Raw genomic sequence first — 24,482 nt, 5'->3', positions numbered from 1 at the left:
GATCTGAAAGATTCATATGAAGCATAACAGCATGACTTAGAGTCTAACAGTCAACTCTAGTTCCTTAGGGCACTGTACATTCTCCAGTCATGGAACTCCAATTAGTGCCTGTTTGGTACCATATCTCTCTAGAACACTGTTAGGTCAGCAGAGCACTAGCGGGGGTTTGGTACCATATCTCTCTAGAACACTGTCAGGTCAGCAGAGCACTAGCGGGGGTTTGGTACCATATCTCTCTAAAACACTGTCAGGTCAGCAGAGCACTAGCGGGGGTTTGGTACCATATCTCTCTAGAACACTGTCAGGTCAGCAGAGCACTAGCGGGGGTTTGGTACCATATCTCTCTAGAACACTGTCAGGTCAGCAGAGCACTAGCGGGGGTTTGGTACCATATCTCTCTAGAACACTGTCAGGTCAGCAGAGCACTAGCGGGGGTTTGGTACCATATCTCTCTAGAACACTGTCAGGTCAGCAGAGCACTAGCGGGGGTTTGGTACCATATCTCTCTAGAACACTGTCAGGTCAGCAGAGCACTAGCGGGGGTTTGGTACCATATCTCTCTAAAACACTGTCAGGTCAGCAGAGCACTAGCGGGGGTTTGGTACCATATCTCTCTAGAACACTGTCAGGTCAGCAGAGCACTAGCGGGGGTTTGGTACCATATCTCTCTAGAACACTGTCAGGTCAGCAGAGCACTAGCGGGGGTTTGGTACCATATCTCTCTAAAACACTGTCAGGTCAGCAGAGCACTAGCGGGGGTTTGGTACCATATCTCTCTAGAACACTGTCAGGTCAGCAGAGCACTAGCGGTGGTGCTTCACTACACGTTATTGTTGGGCCGCTGTGGGTTTGTTTGGTAATTCAAGGTGTTATTTTTGGACTCTGGCTGCCTTTGTTAGCCATCTTTCCAGAGCTACCCATAGCTACAGTGAGTGTCTGCAATGAGAATGCACAAAGACTGCTTTATTGAAGAGATAGGATAAAACACGTTTGGCTATGCTAGTGATACTATCGGGGAATGCCAACCAAATCAGATAGTTACACGCCGACGTGGTGCCAGAGAAGAAGAAGAAATAAATCCGACAATGAGAGATTTCTCAGAGTTTCTGCCAGTTTCCGGGCAGGCGTCCAGACATAGATACGCACACCCACCCACACACACACTGGCCTCCCTACCTCTGTTCTGGTGATTGTCTTCGTTGGTTTCCAGGGGATGTTTCTCCTGGCCAACTCTCCATGGCTCTTGTGGATCTCCAAGAATTCTCTGGTCGAGCGCTCTCTCTCTCTCTCTCTCTCGCTCTCTCTCTCTCTCTCTCTCTCTCTCTCTCTCTCTCTGTGTGTTAAAGCAATGAATTCAGAGAGCCCTATCAATCCCCTGTGCTCTGTTCTCCCAACTCTTTCCCCAATTTACACTCAATCACTCAGAGAAATATATATATTTTTTATTATCCGTGGAACAGGTTGCTTTGGTGATGTTACTGTTTATATGGAGGAGAGCTAGAAGAGTCACATCCCAATGGCTCTGTCGTCTGCAGTTGAGCAGGACCGTTTTGCCACTAATTTAGCTCTTCGATTTCCTTCCAACCTGGGATAGGTGAAAGGTCCAGAGGGAGTGGAGGAAGTCATGAAGGGGACCATCAGTCAGTCATACATTATGGCTGCGTTTACACATGCAACCCAATTCTGATCTTGTTGCCACTAATTGGCCTTTTGACCAATCAGATCAGATTTTTTGCCAATAAGGGCTGCCTGTGTAAACGTAGCTTATGTGACCTGTCATTATGTTATCAAGAGAGAAAGGAGTACAGGGGATAGACTACAGTGTAGCGTAGCCACTTGTTAATGAGGTTTTATGTATGGATCTATAAAAAATCTCTTCTCTTTTTTTGTCTTGTCTTCTCCACCCTACCCCCCCCCCTCCCCCCTCATTCTCTCCCTCTCTGTGTGTCATGTATCTGGATGGAAGTTGTTAAGACTGGAATAACTTTCCTTTCATTGTATCGTGTGCCTGGTGAATCTAGACCCACTCATGCACCACTAATAGTTATTCTTCCTGGCACAGAACGTTGCGTTCCTGGTATTCAACTCCGTTCTTGACTCATTCAAAGGCAGGCTCCTCTGTTTTGACTACTGGGATACATTTGTTTTAACACCCAACCTCAGCTAAAGTAAAGCCCCAACCTAAACCTGTTCAATGAATGGCCTTCTCTGCTGCAGACCTCTGGTTTTTGGTCATGCTGAAATCTAGTTGAGGGTTGGAAGTGGAATGTATGTACGGGTGGTTTGTGGAGGGGATTGGGGAGAGGACATCTGTTTTGCTTGTGTTAGAGACACAGCCAGAGTCAAGACAGGATACACATGATCAGTGGATAGAAGGCTTTGATCAGAGGCATAACACAGAGCTGAGCACAGCTCTGAGCAACAACAAAAAATATAAGAAAAAAACAACAACGAATATACCTTGATTAGATAAGCTTGTAATATCTTATGTTTCACCGAGTTGTGGCTGAGCGACGACATGAATGACATACAGCTGGCAGGTTACACACAGTAGCGGCAGGATAGAACAGCAGCATCTGGTAAGACAAGGGGTGGCGGTCTATGTATGTTTGTAAACAACAGTTAGTGCACGATATCTAAGGAAGTTTCGAGGTTTTGCTCGCCTGAGGTAGAGTATCTCATGATAAGCTGTAGACCACACTATTTACCAAGAGAGTTTTCATCTATATTCTTCGTAGCTATCTATTTACCATCACAAACCGTTGCTGGCACTAAGACCGCACTCAATGAGCTGTATACGGCCATAAGCAAACAGGAAAATGCTCATCCAGAGGCGTCGCTCCTAGTGGCCTGGGACTTTAATGCAGGGAAACTTAAATCCGTTTTACCTAATTTCTACCAGCATGTTAAATGTGCAACCAGAGGGAAGAAAGCTCTAGACCACCTTTACTCCACACACAGAGACGCATACAAAGCTCTCCCTCGACCTCCATTTGGCAAATTTTATAACAATTCTATCCGCCTGATTCCTGCTTACAGGCAAAAACTAAAGCAGGAAGCACCAGTGACTCGGTCAATAGAAAAGTGGTCAGCTGAAGCAGATGCTAAGCTATAGGACTGTTTTGCTAGCACAGACTGGAATATGTTCCGGGATTCCTCCGATGGGATTGAGGAGTACACCACATCAGTCACTGGCTTCATCAATAAGTGCATCGATGACGTCGTCCCCACAGTGACTGTACGTACATACCCCAACCAGAAGCTGGGGATTACAGGCAACATCCACACTGAGCTAAAGGGTAGATTGCCGCTTTCAAGGAGTGGGACTCTAACCCAGAAGCTTATAAAAAAAACCGCTATGCCCTTAGACGAACCATCAAACAGGCAAAGCGTCAATACAGGACTAAGGTCATTCTACACCCGTTCCGCCGCTCGTCGGATGTGGCAGGGCTTGCAAACTGTTACAGACTACTAAGGACTATTACAGACTACACAACCGCAAGCTGCCCAGTGAAACAAGCCTACCTGATTAGCTAAATTACTTCTATGCTCGCTTCGAGGCAAGTAACACTGAAACATGCATGAGAGAATCAGCTGTTCCGGACGACTGTGTGATCACCCTCTCCGTAGCCAATGTGAGTAAGACCTTTAAACAGGTCAACATTCACAAGGCCACAGAGCCAGATGGATTACCAGGACGTGTACTCCCGAGCATGCGCTGACCAACTGGCAAGTGTCTTCACTGACATGTTCAACCTCTCCCTGTCTGAATCTGTAATACCAACGTGTTTCAAGTAGACCACAATAGTCCCTGTGCACAAGAACACTAAGATAACCTGCCTAAATGACTACAGACCGTAGCACTCACATCTGTAGCCATGAAGTGCTTTGAAAGGCTGGTCGTGGCTCACATCAACACCATTATCCCAGAAATCCTAGTCCCACTCCAATTTGCGTACCGCCCCAACAGATCCACAGATGATGCAATCTCTATTGCACTCCACACTGCCCTTTCCCACCTAGACAAAAGGAACACCTATTTGAGAATGCTATTCATTGACTACAGCTCAGCGTTCAACATTGTAGTGCCCTCAACGCTCATCACTAAGCTAAGGACCCTGGGACTAAACACCTCCCTCTGCAACTGGATCCTGGACTTCCTGACGGGCCGCCTCCAGGTGGTAAGGGTAGGTAACAACACATCCGCCACGCTGATCCTCAACACTGGGGCCCCTCAGGGGTGTGTGCTCAGCCCCCTTCTGTACTCCCTGTTCACTCATGACTGCATGGTCAGTTACTACTCCAACACTATCATTATGTTTGCCGATTACACAGTGGTAGGCCTGAACACCGACAACGATGAGACAGCCTATAGGGATTTGGTCAAAGACCTGGCCGTGTGGTGCCAGGATAACAACCTCTCCCTCAACTTGATCAAAACAATGGAGATGATTGTGGACTACAGGAAAAGAAAGACCGAGTACGCCCCCATTCTCATCGATGGGGCTGTAGTGGAGGAGGTTGAGAGCTTTAAGTTCCTTGGTGTCCACATCACCAACAAACTACCATGGTCCAAACACACCAAGACAGTCGTCAAGAGGGCACGACAAAGCCCATTCCCCCTCAGGAGACTGCAAATATTTGGCTTGGGTCCTCAGATCCTCAAAAGGTTCTACAGCTGCACCATCGAGACTGGTTCCTGACTGGTTGCGTCACTGCCTGGTATGGCAACTGCTCGGCCTCCGACCGCAAGGCACTTCAGAGGGTAGTGAGTACGGCCCAGTACATCACTGGGGCCAAGCTTCCTGCCATCCAGGACCTCTATACCAGGTGGTGTCAAAGACTCCAGCCACCCTAGTCATAGACTTTTCTCTCTGCTACTGCACCGGAGCACCAAGTCTAGGTCCAAAAGGCTTCTTAACAGCTTCTACCCCCAAGCCATAAGACTCTTGAACAGCTAATCAAATGGCTACCAAGACTATTTGCCTTGTCCCCCTTTTATTCTGCTGCTACTCTCGTTTATTATCTAGGCATAGTCACTTCAACTCTACCTACATGTACATATTACCTCAATTACTAACCTGTGTCCCCGCACATTGACTCTGTACCGGGACCCCCTGTGTCTAGCCTCACTACTGTTATTTTACTGCTGCCATTTCATTATTTGTTACTTTTATTTCTTATTTTTTCTTAACACTTACTTTTCTTAAAACGGCGTTGTTGGTTAAGGGCTTGTAAGTAAGCAAATAAGATTTGATTTGATTAACCCGGAGTCAATACATGTTAGGAACACATTTGGCAGCGATGACAGCTGTGCCTCTTCTTGGGTAAGTCTCTAAGAACTTTGCAAGCCTTGCCATAGATTTTCAAGCAGTGACAGATGCGGCCACCACTACTCAGTGACGTGTTGGAACATAAGGCTTTGTATTGAGGCCAAAAAGTTTATTCCTTTGCCGTGCTTTTTTGCAGTATTACTTTCGTGCCTTGTTGCATACAGGATGCATGTTTTGGAATATTCGGTATATTTGTATTCTTCTTTTCACTCTCTCATTTAGGTCGTTACAATGTTGTCGATCCATCCTCAGTTTTCTCCCATCACAGCCATTGAACTCCGTAGCTGTTTTAAAATCCCCTATGTCCTCAGGGTGACATCTCTGAGCAGTTTCATTCCAGTCCTGCAGCTCAGTTCAGGACTGGAATGTATCATCAAACTATATCTTTGATGTGTCTGGGTGGTTTAATACGTCATCCACAGCATATTTATTAACTTGACAATGCTAAAATAGATATTCAATGTCTGATTTGTTATTGTTACCCATCTACCAATCTCTGCCCTTTTTATGAGGCTTTCGAAAAGCTCCCAGGTCTTTGTAATTGAATCTGTGCTTGAAATTCAATGCTTGACTGAGGGACTTTACAGATGCTATATGTATTGGGGACAGAGGAAGGGGTAGTCATTCAAAAATGTCAACCCCTATTATTTCACACAGAGTGCATGTAAATTATTATTTGATTTGTTAAGACACATTTTACTCCTGAACTTATTAAAGATTGCCTAATCAAAGGGGGTGAATACTTATGCAACAACTCTATTTTAGTTATTTATTTTTTAAATGTACTATAATTGTTATTAATTTGTAAAAATGTGTTGATTTTATTTTGTGTAGATCAATGACACCAAAAAAATCACAATTAAATCTATTTCAAAACCCCTTTGTAATGCAACAAAATGTGAAGAAATCCAAGGGGGGTGAATACTTCTGATACCCACTGTATATCCATAAGAACAGTACAGTGTGATATCCTACCATGCAGAAAGACAGTGATGGGTTAGACAGACAGACAGACAGACATACAGGCAGACAGTGATGGGTTAGACAGACGGACAAAGCACAGTCAGTGTCAAGTGACTCAGCTGGGTTTGATGTTGTTGACTCAAGAGGCCTCTCTCTCTCTTGGCCCAGACTCACAGACTACATACTAAAGTGAACCAGATGATGGAGATTTGGGTGTGTGTGTGTGTGTGTGCACACGTCCGTGCATGTGTGTATGTGTACATGTGTGAGTGTGTTTGTGTGTGTGATATTCTACCTGCTTGTACCATCCCAGGCTTCACTCCAAACCTCTATCCCTGTAGACTGTATTACTGCTAATGCCAACCAGCTGTGATGTAGACTGACAGACTGACTGACTATTCTCTTCTCTGTAAAGAAGATACCTACATACCTTGTGGAGTAAAACGGCTTTGACTTGAGTTGTGTTGTATGTACTTTGATTGACTAATTGATAAAATATAATACATACTGTATAAACAGTACATACATTTTAAACATGTGACAGCACAATGAAGTCAGATAGGTCTTCCCTGTGGCTCAGTTGGTAGAGCATGGTGTTTGCAATGCCAGCATGGTGTGTGCAACGCCAGAGTTGTGGGTTCGATTCCCACGGGGGGCCAGCACAAAAAAAATAAAAAAAATGCATGAAATGAAATGTATGCATTCACTACTGTAAGTCGCTCTGGATAAGAGCGTCTGCTAAATGACTAAAATGTAATACTTATTTCCATTTTATTTATTTAACTAGGCAAGTCAGTTAAGAACACATTCTTATTTACAAAGACAGTCTACCCCAACACTGGGACAATTGTGCACCATCCTACAGGACTCCTAATAACGGCCGGTTGTGATACAGCCTGGAAGCAAACCAGGGTCTGTAGTGACACCTGCCTTATGGTCAGATGCCGAGCAGTTGCCATACCAGGCGGTGATGCAACCGGTCAGGATATTCTCAATGGTGCAGCTGTACAACTTTTTGAGGATCTGGGGACCCATGCCAAATCTTTTCAGTCTCCTGAGGGGGAAAATGTTTTGTTGTTCCCTCTTCACGACTGTCTTGGTGGGTTTGTACCATGATAGTTTGTTGGTGATGTGGACACCAAGGAAATTGAAACTCTCGACCCGCTCCACTACAGCCCGTCAATGTTAATGGGGCCTGTTCGGCCCACCTTTTCCTGTAGTTCACGATCAGCTCCTTTGTCTTGCTCACATTGAGGAAGAGGTTGTTATCCTGGCACCACACTGCCAGTTTTCTGACCTCCACCCTATAGGCTGTCTCATCGTTGTCAGTGATCAGGCCTACCACTGTTGTATCATCAGCAAACTTAATGATGGTGTTGGAGTCGTGTTTGGCCATGCAGTCGTGGGTGAACAGGTAGTACAGGATGGGAATAAGTACACATCCCTGAGGGGCCCCAGTGTTGAGGATCAGCGTGGCAGACGAGTTGTTGCCTACCCTTACCACCTGGGGGTGGCCCGTCAGGAAGTCCAGGATCCAGTTGCAGAGGGAGGTATTTAGTCCCAGGGTCCTTAGCTTAGTGATGAGCTTCGTGGGCACTATGGTGTTGAACGCTGAGCTGTAGTCAATGAACAGCATTCTCACATAGGTGTTCCTTTTGTCTAGGTGGGAAAGGGCAGTGTGGAGTGCGATTGAGATTGCATCATCTGTGGATCTGTTGGGGCGGTATGCGAATTGGAGTGGGTCTAGGTTATCCGGGAGGATGCTGTTGATGTGAGCCATGACCATTGTAGTACGGATGAAGCCTGAGCTGGAATGTGAAGCTAACTGAAACTGGCTAGCTTTAGAAAAGCCTGAGTAGATCTAGCTTACTTCATAGTATACCCCTCCGGTTAGGTCATGATGATGTCAAATTGAATTAGCTCATTTGTTGTTATCGTCATTCAGTCAGTCTTCAGCATGTTCATTCAGTCTTATCTAACTACATGTGGCATGTTCTGTAATGCCACAGAAATGTAATCTTGTATCAACATTTATAAGATTATTGTCTCTGAACATTTCACAACATTTTAAAAACGTTTTGAGAAAATGTTCTGATCCAAAATATAGTGTTGCAACAATAGGACAAAGCTTGTGCATGGGCCTGCATCAGGACTCTTGTTAAAGAGATACCTACTCTCAGTGATCATCTCAATGGATTATCTGTCATCTACTATCAACCTGTATGAGGTGATGCATGAAAAAATGAAATAATTGATAATTTATCTCTTTTTTCTTTAGGCGATATCTCAGGCTAGCCCGGGTGGCGATGTGGGTGAGACTCTGGAGGACCTCCAGCAGCAGAACCAGCTCCAGAGCCTGGCATCATCCAACCCATCCTCCCAGAGACCCCGACGCCGTGGCTGGTCCCAGGGGGTTCTGCCCAAACCAGAACCAGAGGAGGACCCAGAACCCTTCATCCTGGACCTCAGGAACTTCCCTGAGCTGGCCAACGCAGACCTGGGATCTCACAACCCTAATATACAGGTAGGTTTACACAACCCTAATGAATAAGTAGGTTTACACAACCCTAATGTACAGGTAGGTTTGTGCAGGTAGCCTAGCGGTTAGAGTGTTGGGCCTGTAATCAAAATGTTGCTGGTTCAACTCCCTGAGCTGACTAGGTAAAAAATCTGCTGATGTGCCCTTCAACAAGCCACTTAACCCTAATTGCTCCTGTAAGTCTCTTTGGATAAGAGTGTCTGCTAAATGGTGTAAGTGTGAAGGTTTACACAACCCTAATGTACAGGTAGGAGAGGACACATAATTAAATATTACACTATGTATTATATAGTACACTACATGACCGAATGTATGTGGACACCTGCTCGTCAAACATCTCTTTTTAAAATCATGGACATTTATATGAAGTTGGTTCCCCCTTTGCTGCTATAACAGCCTCCGCTCTTCTGGGATGGCCTTCCACTAGATGTTTGAACATTGCTGCGGGGACTTGCTTCCATTCAGCCACAAGAGCATTAGTGAGGTTGGGCACTGATGTTGGGCGATTAGGCCTGACTCACAGTCGGTTTTCCAATTCATCCCAAAGGTGTTTGATGGGCTTGAGGTCAGGGCTCTGTGCAGGCCAGTCAAGTTCTTCCACACCGATCTCGACAAACCATTTCAGTATGGACCTTGCTTTGTGCACAGGGCCATTGTCATGCTGAAAGCAGAAAGGGCCTTCCCCAAACTGTTGCCAAAACGTTGGAGGCATAGAATCGTCTAGAATGTCATTGCATGCTGTGGCGTTAAGATTTCCCTTCACAGGAACTAAGGGGCCTAGCCCAAACCATGAAAAACATCCCCAGACAATTATTCCTCCTCCACCAAACTGCTCCGGAGTCCAATGGCGGCGAGCTATATAACACTCCAGCCAACGCTTGGCATTGCGCATGGTGATCTTAGGCTTGTGTGCGGCTGCTCGGCCATGGAAACCCATTTCATGAAGCTCCTAATGAACAGTTCTTGTGCTGATGTTGCTTCCAGAGGCAGTTTGGAACTCGGTAGTGAGTGTTGCAACCGAGGACAGATGATTTTTACACGCTACGCGCTTCAGCCCTCGGCGGTCCTGTTCTGTGAGCTTGTGTGGCCTACCGCATCGCGGCTGAGCCGTTGGTTCTCCTAGACGATTCCACATCGCAATAGCAGCACTTACCGTTGACCGGGGCAGCTCTAGCAGGGCAGAATTTTTATGAACTGTCATGTTGGAAAGGTGGCATCCTATGACGGTGCCACATTGAGTCACTGAGCTCTTCAGTAAGGCCATTCTACTGCCAATGTTTGTCTATGGAGATTCATTGACTGTGTGCTCAATTTTATACACTCAATCGTGTCAACAATGGGTGTGGCTGAATAGCCGAATCTACTACGTTGAAGGGGTGTCCACATACTTTTGTATATATAGTGTATCTCTGGAGCTCTTCTGTTTAGTACATCAGAATATATCACACATGTTATGGTTGTATGGGCTAGGTAGAGTTTCCAGTATTGGCCTGTTTTGCCTTTACCTCCCTTATCTCATCCTCATTTGCTCACATTGTATGTAGACTTATTTTTCTACTGTATTATTTATTGACTGTATGTTTGTTTTACTCCATGTGTAACTCTGTGTTGTTGTATGTTGTCGAACTGCTTTGCTTTATCTTGGCCAGGTCGCAATTGTAAATGAGAACTTGTTCTCAACTTGCCTACCTGGTTAAATAAAGGTGAAAAATTGCTTACATCCATCCAACGATCCTTTCAGATCTACTAGTAGTGTTTTCAGATCTACTGTTAGTGTAGAGTGAAGAATTTAAGAAAAGGAAGCTATTGAAGAGCATTGGGATGACGTCTGTATCTTTATATTCATGATAAATTGGAAGGAAGCTTATTGTAATAATGTTACTATCTTACTGTTGTCTCAATGACCCCAAAGCTTTATAGAACCCTATCACTCTGGCGTAGGGAAGGACGACTGTCACAGCAAAGATCTCAGGATGTTTATAATGATACTGTGTACAGGATTACCGTAAGCCTAACACACACACACACGCACTTGCACACACACACCCACACACACACACACAGAGCTGCATATTTGCATCATTATTGTTGACAGCCAATTTATTCAGCGACAACCTTTTGCACCTGGTTTTGCAATCCAGCTTCTCTGTATAATGTGTGAGCCATGCCAAAGCCTGGTTGACAGCTAATTCTCACAGGGCTGCGTGTTAGAGTCATTTAGAAGCATAATGACTTATGGTTAACAGGAAACGACTGAGGCACCAGATTGCTGGATTGAGTGCTTTCAGTAAATGTTAGCTGATGTGTAACAATGGATGGTTGGAAAAGTGTTCAGAATATCAAATTGTGCCTACCCCGGAGCGAACCAGCAGAACGTAGCTCATCAAATGATTGTATCCAAGGGACGGTACACTCTTAGAAAAAAAGGGTTCCCAAAGGGTTCTTTGGCTGTCCCCATAGGAGAACCCTTTTTGGTTCCAGGTAGCGCCTTTTTTTCAAAGATTGTACCATGTTTTGATCCAGCATGAAAAACACTTAATAACTCGTGATCTTCTTAACCGAGTAAGTTAAGAAGGAAACAGTTACTGAGCGGGGCAAGGAAGTGACTTTCTTTAAAGTGGGCTGAATCATAACTAGACACCCATGCACAGAACTCAGACTTCTGTGTACATCATGCATTGATGTCTATGGGGATTTGCAGAAAATTCAAGTTCCCTAGTTAGGCCTGGGTAAAAGGCAGTATTTAATAGGGTTAGAGACTGTATTCCTCTAGTGGTGTTTCATATCTGATCGCTGCTACTGTACCAAACACACTGGGAACCACTGGCCAACAGTAGAGTTTACAAGGCTCTCTGTTTTCCTTGCATTTCATTTAGTTGATCATTTATCCCTCTAATTTTTTTCTTGCTATTATTGTAAGAGGCTGCAGGGACTCCAGAATAAGAAGGGAGGTGGGGCGTTTGCTCTAAAGCTTATTGTATCACCCCAACACATACGTGAATGCACACACACTCAGGCACACACACGCATGTACACGCATGTACACACACACACACACACATACACTGACTCACCCTCCCATCTTTCTTCACAGCTGTTTTGAGTCGGCGCGGCCTCTTAAATTTCTCCATGCGAGACCTTTACAGTGGGGTGCTTCAAGTCTGCCATGATGCTCGAACATCTGCATGGGGCTTAGGGAGAGAGCAGAGAAAACAGCCAAATCTAAGGGGTGAGAGGTCACCGCATTATTTTATTATTTTAACAAGCACTTTTTAACATGCTCTCCAAGCGCAGCAGATCTTGATTATCTCAAAAGTGCTTTTTTATACAGAAGTATGAAGAAAAAAAACGTTCATTTTATTTTTAGTGTTATTTCAGAGGGTTTATGTGTGCAAGTGGATTTGAAAGGAAATTAAGTTAGACTTTGGGGAAAAACTGACACAAGAGAAGCCCAGGTATCCAGAAATTGAAAGCGCCTCGTTATTATAACAAGGAAAATGTGTTCTTGATCCAAGTGGGATTGGGCCATCCTTTAGTCTATAGGAACCAGACAAAGCTATTTGGTTTTATAAGTCTTTCTTTGGGAGCCAGCCGCTAATATCCTTGGTTGCTTTAGTGGGCTTTTTACCTTGTTATCACGTCGGCTGGAATTCATTGGTTTTGACTGTGGAGGGTCATAGCGTGACGAACTGAGTGAACCGTACCAGACTGTACTGGCACACTATGGGGAATAGAATACAACAATAGAGTAGATTTGAATAGAACCAAATGCATCCGATATATAAATAATGATGTTTCAAATATTTTTGTCTTCCCATACACATGTGCACAAATACTGGTCCCTCTGCCCATCATCGTTGACAAATTACCAACATTCTGCATAGTACAATCTCCTGATTGACAATACACAGGAACTATTTTACTGGAGTGGCTTAGTTCTCTATGGTTTGTCTGGGGCATTAATACTGGAAGTGCCTGTCCTTCAGATCCACAGTTATGTATGAGTCACAGCCTATAATGGGTCATAGTTAGGCCTAATACACTTCCTCCACTTACCGCTCAGACAGGCGGGAGGAAATAGAGCTCAGCTTCAATATGCGGAGGTCTTATAAAGTACAGTACGCTACAGTCCAACTTCACCCTGCTGACAACTAGAAAGAGCCATACAGTGGGCTGGCTATGTCCTCTCTTTGCCCCTTGGAATCATGCAGGCTTGTAATGACGCCCCAGTGTGTCCTGTCCTACTACTTCGCGTGTTGCTTTTTAAATCAAGCATTGTCATATTTTGATATATGAATCTTCCTTGACTTGTCGGTCTATTGACAGTTATTGTCAGCAGAGTGAGAGAGGTAGAGACAGAGAGATACAGAGAGCGACAGAGAGGGAAAGAGAGAGAAAGAGATGGTGCTAAGGGTCTGAGAGGCATAAGACTAGTAGCCCTGACTCACCATCCTAATCTGTGTCTTTAGCCAGTGGGTTGTCTTTATAAACAGTTGTAGCAGCCATCAGATGGTAACTACTAGCAGAAGCATAAACAACCATGCCTTTGTCTGGACCTGCAGGCTCGTGGCAGTCTATCAGTCTATCCCCTATCCCTCTATCTTGTTCCCTCCATCTCTAGCTATCCCTCCCTCCCTCTCCACCGCCACACACCCCTATCCCGCACCTCACTCCTTCTATCCCTCCCCTACTCTCAACTCGCTTCTCTATCCCGCTTTCTCCATATACACCTCCCTTTACAACCCCGCTCTAAGTATCTCCTCCCGCTCCTGCCATCCCTTTTCACTCTTCCACTCTGTTCTCCACCTCCCTCCATCACATACTTCCCCAACCACCTTCCTTTCCTTCATCACACATGCCTGGACACACTGTCTACAAACCTACCTACACACCCGCTTCCCTCAGGACCCTGGTTGGTTCATCCCAAGAATCCAGTGGGTTCAGATAGGGCATCAGACTGGCACCAAGACAACAGGGCTGGGACAGAACAGACCATGTTGTTAGACGGGGGTGGGAGGGGGTTGTTTATTTTTCTTTCCAATGTTGCATGTCTGAGCCTGATGCTGTAAATGTTAGGTTGTTTACAGTAGAAGCAGTAATGTTAGTATATAGAATGTTAATGGACAGTGGTAGAGCAAGGAGTTTTCCCTGAACACGTAGCCTGACTATGGAAACATTTACATTTCAGCAGATGCTCTTATCCAGAGCGACATGCAGTAGTGAGGGGATACATTTCATACTGGTCCCCTGCAGGAATCAAACCCACAAGCCTGGTGTTGCAAGCGCCATGCTCTACCAACTGAGCTACAGGGGAGTACCGCTGGTATAACTAGGACTCTGAGTTTTTCCTGGTGAGGCCATGTGGTCAGGAAGAACACCTGGTCCTAGTCATATTCTCACCAGGAAGTACATATCACATACAGTACTGGAAGGGTTGTTTCCCTATCCCCATAGTTTCTTTAACCTCTGTTGCATTCCCTTCCTACCGTTACTAGCCGGCCTTCGATTGCTGTGACTACAGTTAAAGAAGCAGTTTTGTGGCCAGTGTATGTGTTATCAGTATTACTCTACAGTCATCACTGTTTTACCATCATCTGGGAAAGTACTGTGTGTTCAATAATTGCTGGCCATCATCCGCACCAGAGTCTGTGACACCCTGGCTTCGCCCCAAATGGCACCCTACTCCCTATATAGTGCATTACTATCAGTCCTGGTCAAAAGTAGTGCACTATATAGGGAATAGTGTGCCATTTGGGATGCAAGCCTGTAAGACTCCATAAGATTACACAAGCAATTGTGTTGAATGTTACTCTTGGCAACAGCTTCGGTCCAGAGGCAATTTACTCTATGATTTTGTTGCAATTTGCTGAGGATAATTGTGAAGTGTGAAATCACACCCTCAATTCCCAGTTGTAGAAAGGTTAACTTTTATAAAGGTTTCACATTATTCAGTTGTGATTACACAGAATGCAATATTCTATATATGAAAGGAGGACTGGAGACCTGGGAAAGATTTAGCTACTCGTATTATCACTTGAATTAGTATTTAATTAGTACACACATGTTGAGAAGGGTGCAGAAACCATGTGTGTTTGGCATTGGCATGTTGTTCAAGGCAATGAAAAAAGTATTTCATTTGAAACCTAAAAGATCTCTTTCATAGTGTATTTTCTCTCTCTCTCTCTCTCTCTCTCTCTCTCTCTCTCTCTCACTCTCTCTCTCCTCCCCCCCTCGCCTCCCCCCTCTCCTCCAGGTGACCATCGAGGTGGTGGAGGACCCACAGACAGAGATGGAGATGGACCTGGCCAAGGAGGGGGGGGAGGGGGGCCGCAACGACTGGTCCCTGTCATCGGAGGAGTGGCTGGGCCACAAGAAGCTGTTCTGGCCTCTCTTCTGGGAGTACCCAGACCAGGCTGAGAGCGGGCCTGGCAGCAGGGCCAGCCTAGAGGAACAGGAGCAGCCCACAGAGGACTATAACTACAACCCTGAGGATCAGGAACCTGTACTTAGTGGGACCGGGGGGACTGGGGTGGGGGCAGGCGTGGGGGGCGGCTGGGCCAGCCGCTGGAGCAGCAACAAGGGATGGGACTCCAAGGAGAACTACGGTATGTTTTTTACGATGTAATGTTTTTGTTGTTGTAATTATCACGAAATGATAGATAAAGAAGGAATAATTCATCAGAATCAAGTTACAATGGGTGTTTTTCAATATGCATACTACCGCGCTCCACGCTCTCATGCACCGAGTGCATTCTACGAGGACATTCTCTAGAGTACGTTCTTGTGAGCATGACGGTGTGGAAAACGCATAAAACATTACATTTGACAAGCACTCGAACTCCCCGGGCCCATATGGGCTTGCATCTGCACACACTACAGTAGGTATTCAAAATTAACATAGAATCTATTTATTAATGTATCAAGATCAAATATTGTAGTCAGGAAACGTATGAGATGTGAATGGGCAACATGTCATTCTGAAGTCAGAGTTTATTTTCTCTCACTTCAGCTCAAACAATGACCATTGATTTCAATAAACGTTACACCATTTTTTACATGGTTGTATCATAATTCTGTGCATACTTTCTGTTGTGGCTTGCATCGATGTACGCTTCAAAATGTATACAAACAGAGTATGCATCCGAGAAGTGCCCTCCGAGCTCCATTTCACATTGATTTGGACTCCTACCCCTCCGTGTTCCAATTTGTGAAACATCCAATGTGTGCCAATGTGTAGCACCACCACCTACCTGGACGATGCACTGCAAATAACATCCTCTTAAAAAGACACCTTTTTAAAACACCCCACAGGAAGCAGAAGTTTTGGCCCTTCAGTTTCTTCAACAATGATTAGATAAGGTTTCTAGGAGAATGTATGGCTTGTGTATTGTTACTGTACCATTCTATTGTAGAAGAGGGTTCCTCCTGTTTGTTTGGTGTCCCTGATCTGATCACAGATCTGAGAGAGGGCTGGTGTTTGTGTATGGTTCGGGGGTCAGTGGTCAGGGCATGTATGTGGCGAGCTGTCTGAGAGGTTTTTGTCCTGACAGTTTCCTCCGCGAGGCTCAGAGACAGCAATACGGGCCTCCGTCCCCCACTGTCTCTCCTTTTCTCCCCCCGCCTTACTCTCTGTTCCTACGACATGATTTATGATTCGAGGCTGTTCGCTCAAGGTCCGCTACATAAACATGTCAACTCCCTCCCTCCCTCCCTCCCTCCCTCCCTCCCTGAGGCTCTCTTCCAAACTCTCCCTCCCTCCCTCACCTCTCTGATGCCTATCAGTTGTAAACAGCCAGCCAGGGAGAGAGAGGAACAGGACTTGACCTGTGAGGTGTACTGTGTTCACCTTGGATAAAGTCATGTTCATGGCATGAAAGATGATTGGATTGTTGAATGTTTAGGCCTACTGTCTACTGGGGAGACAATTAGAGGTGTTTGTTGACATCCTAGAGATTCAGATTTACGTTCCAAGAACTTAAAGATTTAGAGATAACTTACTATAAACTTGATATTGTATACTGTAGGCCTGTAGGTTAGCCTCTTTTAGAAATGCTGCTTTTGATGGTCATTATGTCCCATTATAAGACATCTAAGAAGGTTGAGCTTTATAGTGAAAACTGCCCAAGACATGCTCTTACAGACTTGATGTCTACTACTCTGTATAGCCTTTCCTTATCCTCTCCCTTCCCTTCCAGGGATAACTGTAGCTAACTATTTTAGTATGTGGATCATATTATAACTGAAATAATATGGCCAAAATAGAATGATTACCGTAGTCAAGTCACAGGGCTGCATTCAATGAAGAAGGTAGGAACATTTTTGGAAGACCTTATTTCGGCTCCGGTAATCTGTCTGAACCTTGAACTCTCCTTGTCAATCCTCAAGCTCATTCATTAAGCCCTCTGGAAAGAGCTTCAGTTCTTGGCTCTGGCTCTGTGTTACGGGTTTTTGGTTGGTTGTTTTATTGTTCTCTCTCTCTCTCTGACAGTAGCAGTTAGCCACCAGACTAGCTAACAGCTCTCTAATGCTGTTAACCTGATCAGTAGGCAGTCACCTCTAAGTGAGACCAGTCAGCCCACAGTGCTTCGGCTCTGCTTTGTCTGTAGCACTCTGCCAAAAGAGCTCTGATAGATTATTACTATTCTCATATTCACAGCAGACAGGCCACCATTGTCTGGGGGGTGGGGGGGTTGGATGGAGACATGTTGGCTAGTTGGGGGAATGGGATGGGAGGTTGGGGTGGGGTGGAGGCCCAAATCTTTTTTGTTTTCTTTTCCTGTTCATAGTGAATGTATTATTTATTATTCAACTCTATGTATTTCTTAATGTTATTTTGAGTGGTAGCCTACAGGTACAGGTTTTATAAACTTCTAATTTGAAATGGATAGTAATGTACCCTAAGAAAAAAACGATAAAACAAAAAAAATATCACAAAAAAAATGATTAAAAGACAAGATTTAAAGATATGGTAGAATACAGGTCAGATAATAACAAGGGGAAAGATAAAGCTAGTGGGCTGGAGAGAACAAATTGAAAGGGGGAGAAAGAAAGAGATGGAGAGCACGAGGGCAAGCTCAGGGAGGAACTGAGAGAGCGAGCGCTCGACCGTCAGTCCATCGTGTGTGTCCTTTGAAGTGTGTGTCCTTTGAAGTTGACACTGGTTCTTGGGATAGAGCAGTCATTTGAACCTCTGCTGGCGCTGACTCTCAGGGTAATGGTGGCATGATGTCTCCTCACCACCCCCTGGCCAAACAACTAATATTTAGTTGTGATCATTTAGACCGAAGAGAGGGGGGGAGCACAGGCATTTAGGGGGTGGAGGAGGAGGGGCTGGAGTTGTCAAATCAAATCAAATTGTATTGGTCACATACACATATTTAGCAGATGTTACTGTGGGTGTAGCGAAATGCTTGTGTCCCGAGCTCCAACAGTGCAGTAGTATCTAACAATTCACAACAATACACGTGAATCTAAAAATGAAAGAATGGAATTAAGAAATATATAAATATTAGGATGAACAATGTCAGAATATCATTGACTAAAATACACTAGAATACAGTACATACATATGAAATGAGTAAAGCAGTATGTAAACATTATTAAAGTGACTAGTGTTCCATTATTAAAGTGACCAGTGATTCCATGTCTGTTTTGTTGAGGGGCAAGTGGGGCCCTCTTTTTAATGCCAAGCTTAATTTACTCTTCCCTTCCCAGAAATCACTGAGATTACACAATGGCACAGGAGAGAATGGCTGCCGTTTTACAGTCTCCTAATCAATTGTGTTATTGTGTGTGTTTTTTTTTGTTGTTATTTGTAAATTATTTTGTACGTAATGTTTTTCTCCACCGTCTCTTATGACCCGAAAAGAGCTTCTAGAAATCAGGACAGCGATTACTCACCTCGTATTGAAAGACAATTTTTTTCTTTAACGAGCCGGGCGAGAGGGATTTACTCCAGACACCCGACAAGGCCCTCATCCCCGTCTTTCGAGGACGAAGGTCACGGTGCCTTGTAAGGATCTGGTGGTGAGTGGGTAATTTGCCTTTACCATCGGTCCAATTAGCCAAAGTACAATTATTGGATAATAAAATAGATGAACTACAAGCACGTATATCCTACCAACGGCACATTAAAAACGGTAATATCTTATGTTTCACCGAGTCGTGGCAGTATGACGACATTAAGAACATACAGCTGGCGGGTTATACACTGTATCGGCAGGATAGAACAGTAGTCTCTGGTAAGACATGGGGTGGCGGTCTATGTAAATTTGTAAACAACAGCTGGTGAACGATATCTAAGGAATTCTCAAGGTTTTGCTCGCCTGAGGTAGAGTATGGAAAATGTTCATCCAGAGGCGGCACTCCTAGTGGCCTGGGACTTTAATGCAGGCAAATTTATCAGCATGTTAAATGTTTGACCATAATTCTATCCTCCTGATTCTTGTTTACAAGCAAAAACTAAAGCAGGAAGTACCGGTGACTCGGTCAATAAAAAAGTGGTCAGATGCTAAGCTACAAGACTGTTTTGCTAGCACAGAGGGCCTTGTAGGGATTCCTCCGATGGCATTGAGTACACCACATCAGTCACTGGCTTCATCAATAAGTGCATCGATGATGCCGTCCCCACAGTGACTGTACGCACATACCCCAACCAGAAGGATTACAGGCAACATCCCCACTGAGCTAAAGGGTAGAGCTGCTGCTTTCAAGGAGTGGGACTCTAACCCGGAAGCTTATAAGAAATCCCGCTATGCCCTCCGACGAACCATCAAACAGGCAAAGGGTCAATACAGGACTAAGATCGTTCTACACCTGAATCGTACTACACCAGCTCCGACGCTCATCGGATGTGGCAGCGCTTGCAAACTATTACAGACTACTAAGGAAAGCACAGCCACGAGCTGCCCAGTAGGCCTTGTAGCATACCAGATGAGCTAAATTACTTCTATGCTCGCTTCGAGGCAAGTAACACTGAAACATGCACGAGAGAATCAGCTGTTCCGGATGACTGTGTGATCACGCTCTCCGTAGCCAATGTGAGTAAGACCTTTAAACAGGTCAACATTCACAAGGCCGCAGGGCCAGATGGATCACCAGGATCTTTACCAGGGGATGTAGTGGAGCAGGTTGAGAGCATCGAGTTCCTTGGTGTCCACATCACCAACAAACTATCATGGTCCAAACACACCAAGACAATCATGAAGAGGGCACGACAAAACCTATTCCCCCTCAGAAGACTGAAAATATTTGGCATGGGTCCTCAGATCCTCAAAAAGTTCTACAGCTGCACCATTGAGAGCATCCTGACTGGTTGCATCACTGCCTGGTATGGCAACTGCTCGGCCTCCCACTGCAAGGCACTACAGAGGGTAGTGCGTACATCAAGCGGTACCAGAGCGTCAAGTCTAGGTCCAAAAGACTTCTGAACAGCTAATCAAATGGCTACTCAGACTATTTGCGTTGCCCCCCCCCCCTCTTTTCTGCTGCTGCTATTCTCTGTTTATTATCTATGCATAGTCACTTTAAGTCTACCTACATGAACATATTACCTCAATTACCTCAACTAACCGGTGCCCCCGCACATTGACTCTGCACCGGTACCCCCTGTATATAGCCTCGCTATTGTTATTTTACTGCTTTTCTTTAATTATTTGTTACTTTTATTTCTTATTTTTTTACTTATCTATTTTTTACTTAACATGTATTTTCTTATAACTGCCATTGCTGGTTATGGGTTTGTAAGTAAGTATTTCACTTTAAGGTCTACACCTGTTGTATTCGGCGCATGTGACAAATACAATTTGAGTTGATGTGTATCCTCCTCCTAAAGAAAAACATTATATTCCTCTCTCGCTCTGTTTACCCAGCATGCTTTGAGAGTGCTTGTGGTGTTGTTGTGTGGTCAGGTCTTCCAACCAGCCCTTAGCAAGTGATTACAGTCTTACCACTGCAATGATGTCAACACACACACACATATACACACACACACACACAAATGCATGCCGGCACGCATGCAAATATATACACACACACACACACACACACACACACACACACACACACACACACACACTTCTAGATCTGTTAGATCAAACCCACTTCCACCATCTTTATGTGGGCTCTGCTTATGCAGAGCCCACATAAAGCAGTTACATTTGTATACTCAGTGCTGCACATCAAACCGACCCCTAAATTACTTTATGTTGTGCAGTTCATGAAATTGCCATCTAAATGCGTACACAGTACTTAGTGCCAGTGGTAGAAAAAGTACCCAATTCTCATACTTGAGTAAAAGTAAAGATACCTTAATAAAAAATGACTCAAGTAAAAGTGAAAGTTACCCAGTAAAATACTACTCGAGTAAAAGTCTAAAAGTATTTGGTTTGAAGTATACTTAAGTATCAAAAGTAAATGTAATTGCTAAAATATACTTAAGGATCAAAAGTAAAAGTACAAGTGTAAATCATTTAAAATTCCTTATATGAAGCAAACCAGACGGCATAATTTTCTTGTTTATTTTAATTTACGGACAGCCAGGGGCACGCTCCAACACTCAGACATCATTTACAAACGAAGCATGTGTTTAGTGAGTAAGTCAGATCAGGGGCAGTAGGGATGACCAGGGATGTTCTCTTGATAAGTGTGTGAATTTGCTCATTTTCATGTCCTGCTAAGCATTCAAAATATAACAAGTACTTTTGGGTGTCAAGAAAAATTGATGGAGTTAAAAGTATTTCATTTTCTTTAGGAATGTAGTGAAGTAAAAGTCGTCAAAAATATAAATAGTAAAGTAATGTACAGATACCCCAAAACACTACTTAAGTAGTACTTTCAAGTATTTTTACTTAAGTACTTTACACCACTGCTTAGTGCCGTATTATTTTATTTAAAAAATATTGTGATGTAGATAAGCTTTAATATTGCAGATAGATTGTAACTTCCATCAATGTAATTGTCTGCATCAGTTCCAATCCCCCATATATTTTTTGGCAAATATACAGTCGTGGCCAAAGGTTTTGAGAATGACACAAATATTAATTTTCACAAAGTTTGCTGCTAAAGGGGCTTTAGATATTTTTGTCAGATGTTACTATGGAATACTGAAGTATAATTACAAGCATTTCAGAAGTGTCAAAGGCTTTTATTGACAATTACATGAATTTGATGCAAAGAGTCAATATTTGCAGTGTTGACCCTTCTTTTTCAAGACCTCTGCAATCCGCCCTGGCATGCTGTCAATTAACTTCTGGGCCGCATCTTGACTGATGGCAGCCCATTCTTGCATAATCAATTCTTAGAGTTTGTCAGAATTTGTGGGTTTTTGTTTGTCCACCCGCCTCTTGAGGATTGACCACAAGTTCTCAATGGGATTAAGGTCTGGAAAGTTTCCTGGCCATTGACCCAAATTATCGATGTTTTGTTCCCCGAGCCACTTAGTTATCACTTTTTCCTTATGGCAAGGTGCTCCATCATGCTGGAAAAGGCATTGTTCGTCACCAAACTGTTCCTGGATGGTTGGGAGAAGTTGCTCTCGGAGGATGAGTTGGTACAATCCTTTATTCATTGCTGTGTTCTTAGGCAAAATTGTGAGCGAGCCCACTCCCTTGGCTGAGAAGCAACCCCACACATGAATGGTCTCAGGATGCTTTACTGTTGGCATGACACAGGACTGATGGTAGCGCTCACCTTGTCTTCTCCGGACAAGCTTTTTTCCGGATGCCCCAAACAATCGGAAAGGGGATTCATCAGAGAAAATCACTTTACCCCAGTCCTCAGCAGTCCAATCCCTGTACCTTTTGCATAATATCAGTCTGTCACTGTGCGTGCAGATGCACTCACACCTCCTGCTGCCATTCCTGAGCAAGCTCTGTACTGGTGGTGCCCCAATCCCGCAGCTGAATCAACTTTAGGAGACGGTCCTGGCACTTGCTGGACTTTCTTGGGCGCCCTAAAGCCTTCTTCACAACAATTTAACCCCTCTCCTTGAAGTTCTTGATGATCCGATAAATGGTTGATTTAGGTGCAATCTTACTGGCAGCAATATCCTTGCCTGTGAAGCCCTTTTTGTGCAAAGCAATGATGACGGCACGTGTTTCCTTGCAGGTAACCATGTTTGACAGAGGAAGAACAATGATTCCAAGCACCTCCCTCCGTTTGAAGCTTCCAGTCTGTTATTTGAACTCAATCAGCATGACAGAGTGATCTCCAGCCTTGTCCTCATCAACACTCACACCTGTGTTCACGAGAGAATCACTGACATGATGTCAGCTGGTCCTTTTGTAGCAGGGCTGAAATGCAGTGGAAATGTGTTTTTTGGGGGATTCAGTTCATTTGCATGGCAAAGAGGGACTTTGCAATTAATTGCAATTCATCTGATCACTCTTCATAACATTCTGGAGTATATGCAAATCGCCATCATACAAACTGAGGCAGCAGACTTTGTGAAAATTTATATTTGTGTCATTCTCAACTTTTGGCCACGACTGTACATACATACATACACATACACACAGTACCAATCAAAGTTTGGACACACCTACTGTAACAACAGTTGTCATGGAGAGAAGACCAAGGCGCAGCAGGTATGTGAATACTCATCTTTTTATTACCAAAACAAAAGGAGTAGAGCATCCACAGGAACAACACAAAAGGGTGACACCAGTGACAGTTCTGCAGGCTATAAAATCAGTGCAAAAAACAACCACCCACAACCCCAAAGAAAAACACACACACCTATATAGGACTTCCAATCAAAGGCAACTCAACACACCTGCCTTCAATTGGAAGTCCCAAATCAACAATCAAACATTCACATACACAAAAACTGTCACGTCCTGACCCCACTACCCCCTCTACTGGTCAGGACGTGACACCTACTCAATGGTTTTTCTTTATTTTTGACTATTTTTTACATTGTAGAATATACTGACGACACAAAAACTATGATATAACACATATGGAATCAAGTAGTAACCAAAAAAGTGTTAAACAAATCAGAATATATTTTAGATTTTAGATTCTTCAAAGTAGCCACCCTTTACCTTGATGACAGCTTTGCACACTCTTGGCATTCTCTCAACCAGCTTCATGAGGTAGTCACCTGGAATGCATTGTAATGAACAGTTGTGTCATGTTGAAAGTGAATTTGTGTCATTTATTTCCTTCTTAATGTGTTTGAGCCAATAAGTTGTGTTGTGACAAGGTAGGGTTGGTGTACAGAAGATAGCTCTAAAAGACCAAATCAATATTATGGCAAGAACAGCTCAAATAAGCAAAGAGAAACGACAGTCCATCATTACTTTAAGACTTGAAAATCCGTCAATCCGGAACATTTCAAGAACTTTGAAGGTTTCTTAAATTGCTGTCGCAAAAACCATCAAGCGCTATGATGAAACTGGCTCTCATGAGGACCGTGACAGGAAAGGAAGACCCAAAGTTACCTCTACTGCAGAGGATCAGTTCATTGGAGTTACCAGCCTCAGAGATTGCAGCCCAAATAAATGCTTCACAGAGTTCAAGTAACAGACACATCTCAACATCAACTGTTCAGAGGAGACTGCGTGAATCAGGGCTTCATGGTCGAATTGCTGCAAAGAAACCACTACTAAAGGACACCAATTACAAGAAGAGACTTGCTTGGGCCA

General features: G+C 44.1%; 1 protein-coding gene across 1 annotated transcript in view; it reads left to right on the top strand.

Annotated features, from left to right (window-relative positions):
* The window catches only part of LOC115172054 (isthmin-2-like), a 54,423-nt gene that overhangs the window by 16,214 nt on the left and 13,727 nt on the right, over positions 1-24,482 (top strand). Inside the window, exons 2-3 of the mRNA XM_029729252.1 lie at positions 8,575-8,820; positions 15,089-15,440. Coding sequence (XP_029585112.1) covers positions 8,575-8,820; positions 15,089-15,440 — 598 coding nt within the window. The remainder of the gene's footprint in view (positions 1-8,574; positions 8,821-15,088; positions 15,441-24,482) is intronic.

Source organism: Salmo trutta, chromosome 33, assembly GCF_901001165.1.
Source record: "Salmo trutta chromosome 33, fSalTru1.1, whole genome shotgun sequence".
Taxonomy (NCBI): domain Eukaryota; kingdom Metazoa; phylum Chordata; class Actinopteri; order Salmoniformes; family Salmonidae; genus Salmo; species Salmo trutta.
Note: the sequence above shows the minus strand (reverse complement) of the source record. Positions and strands in the feature narration are given on the sequence as shown.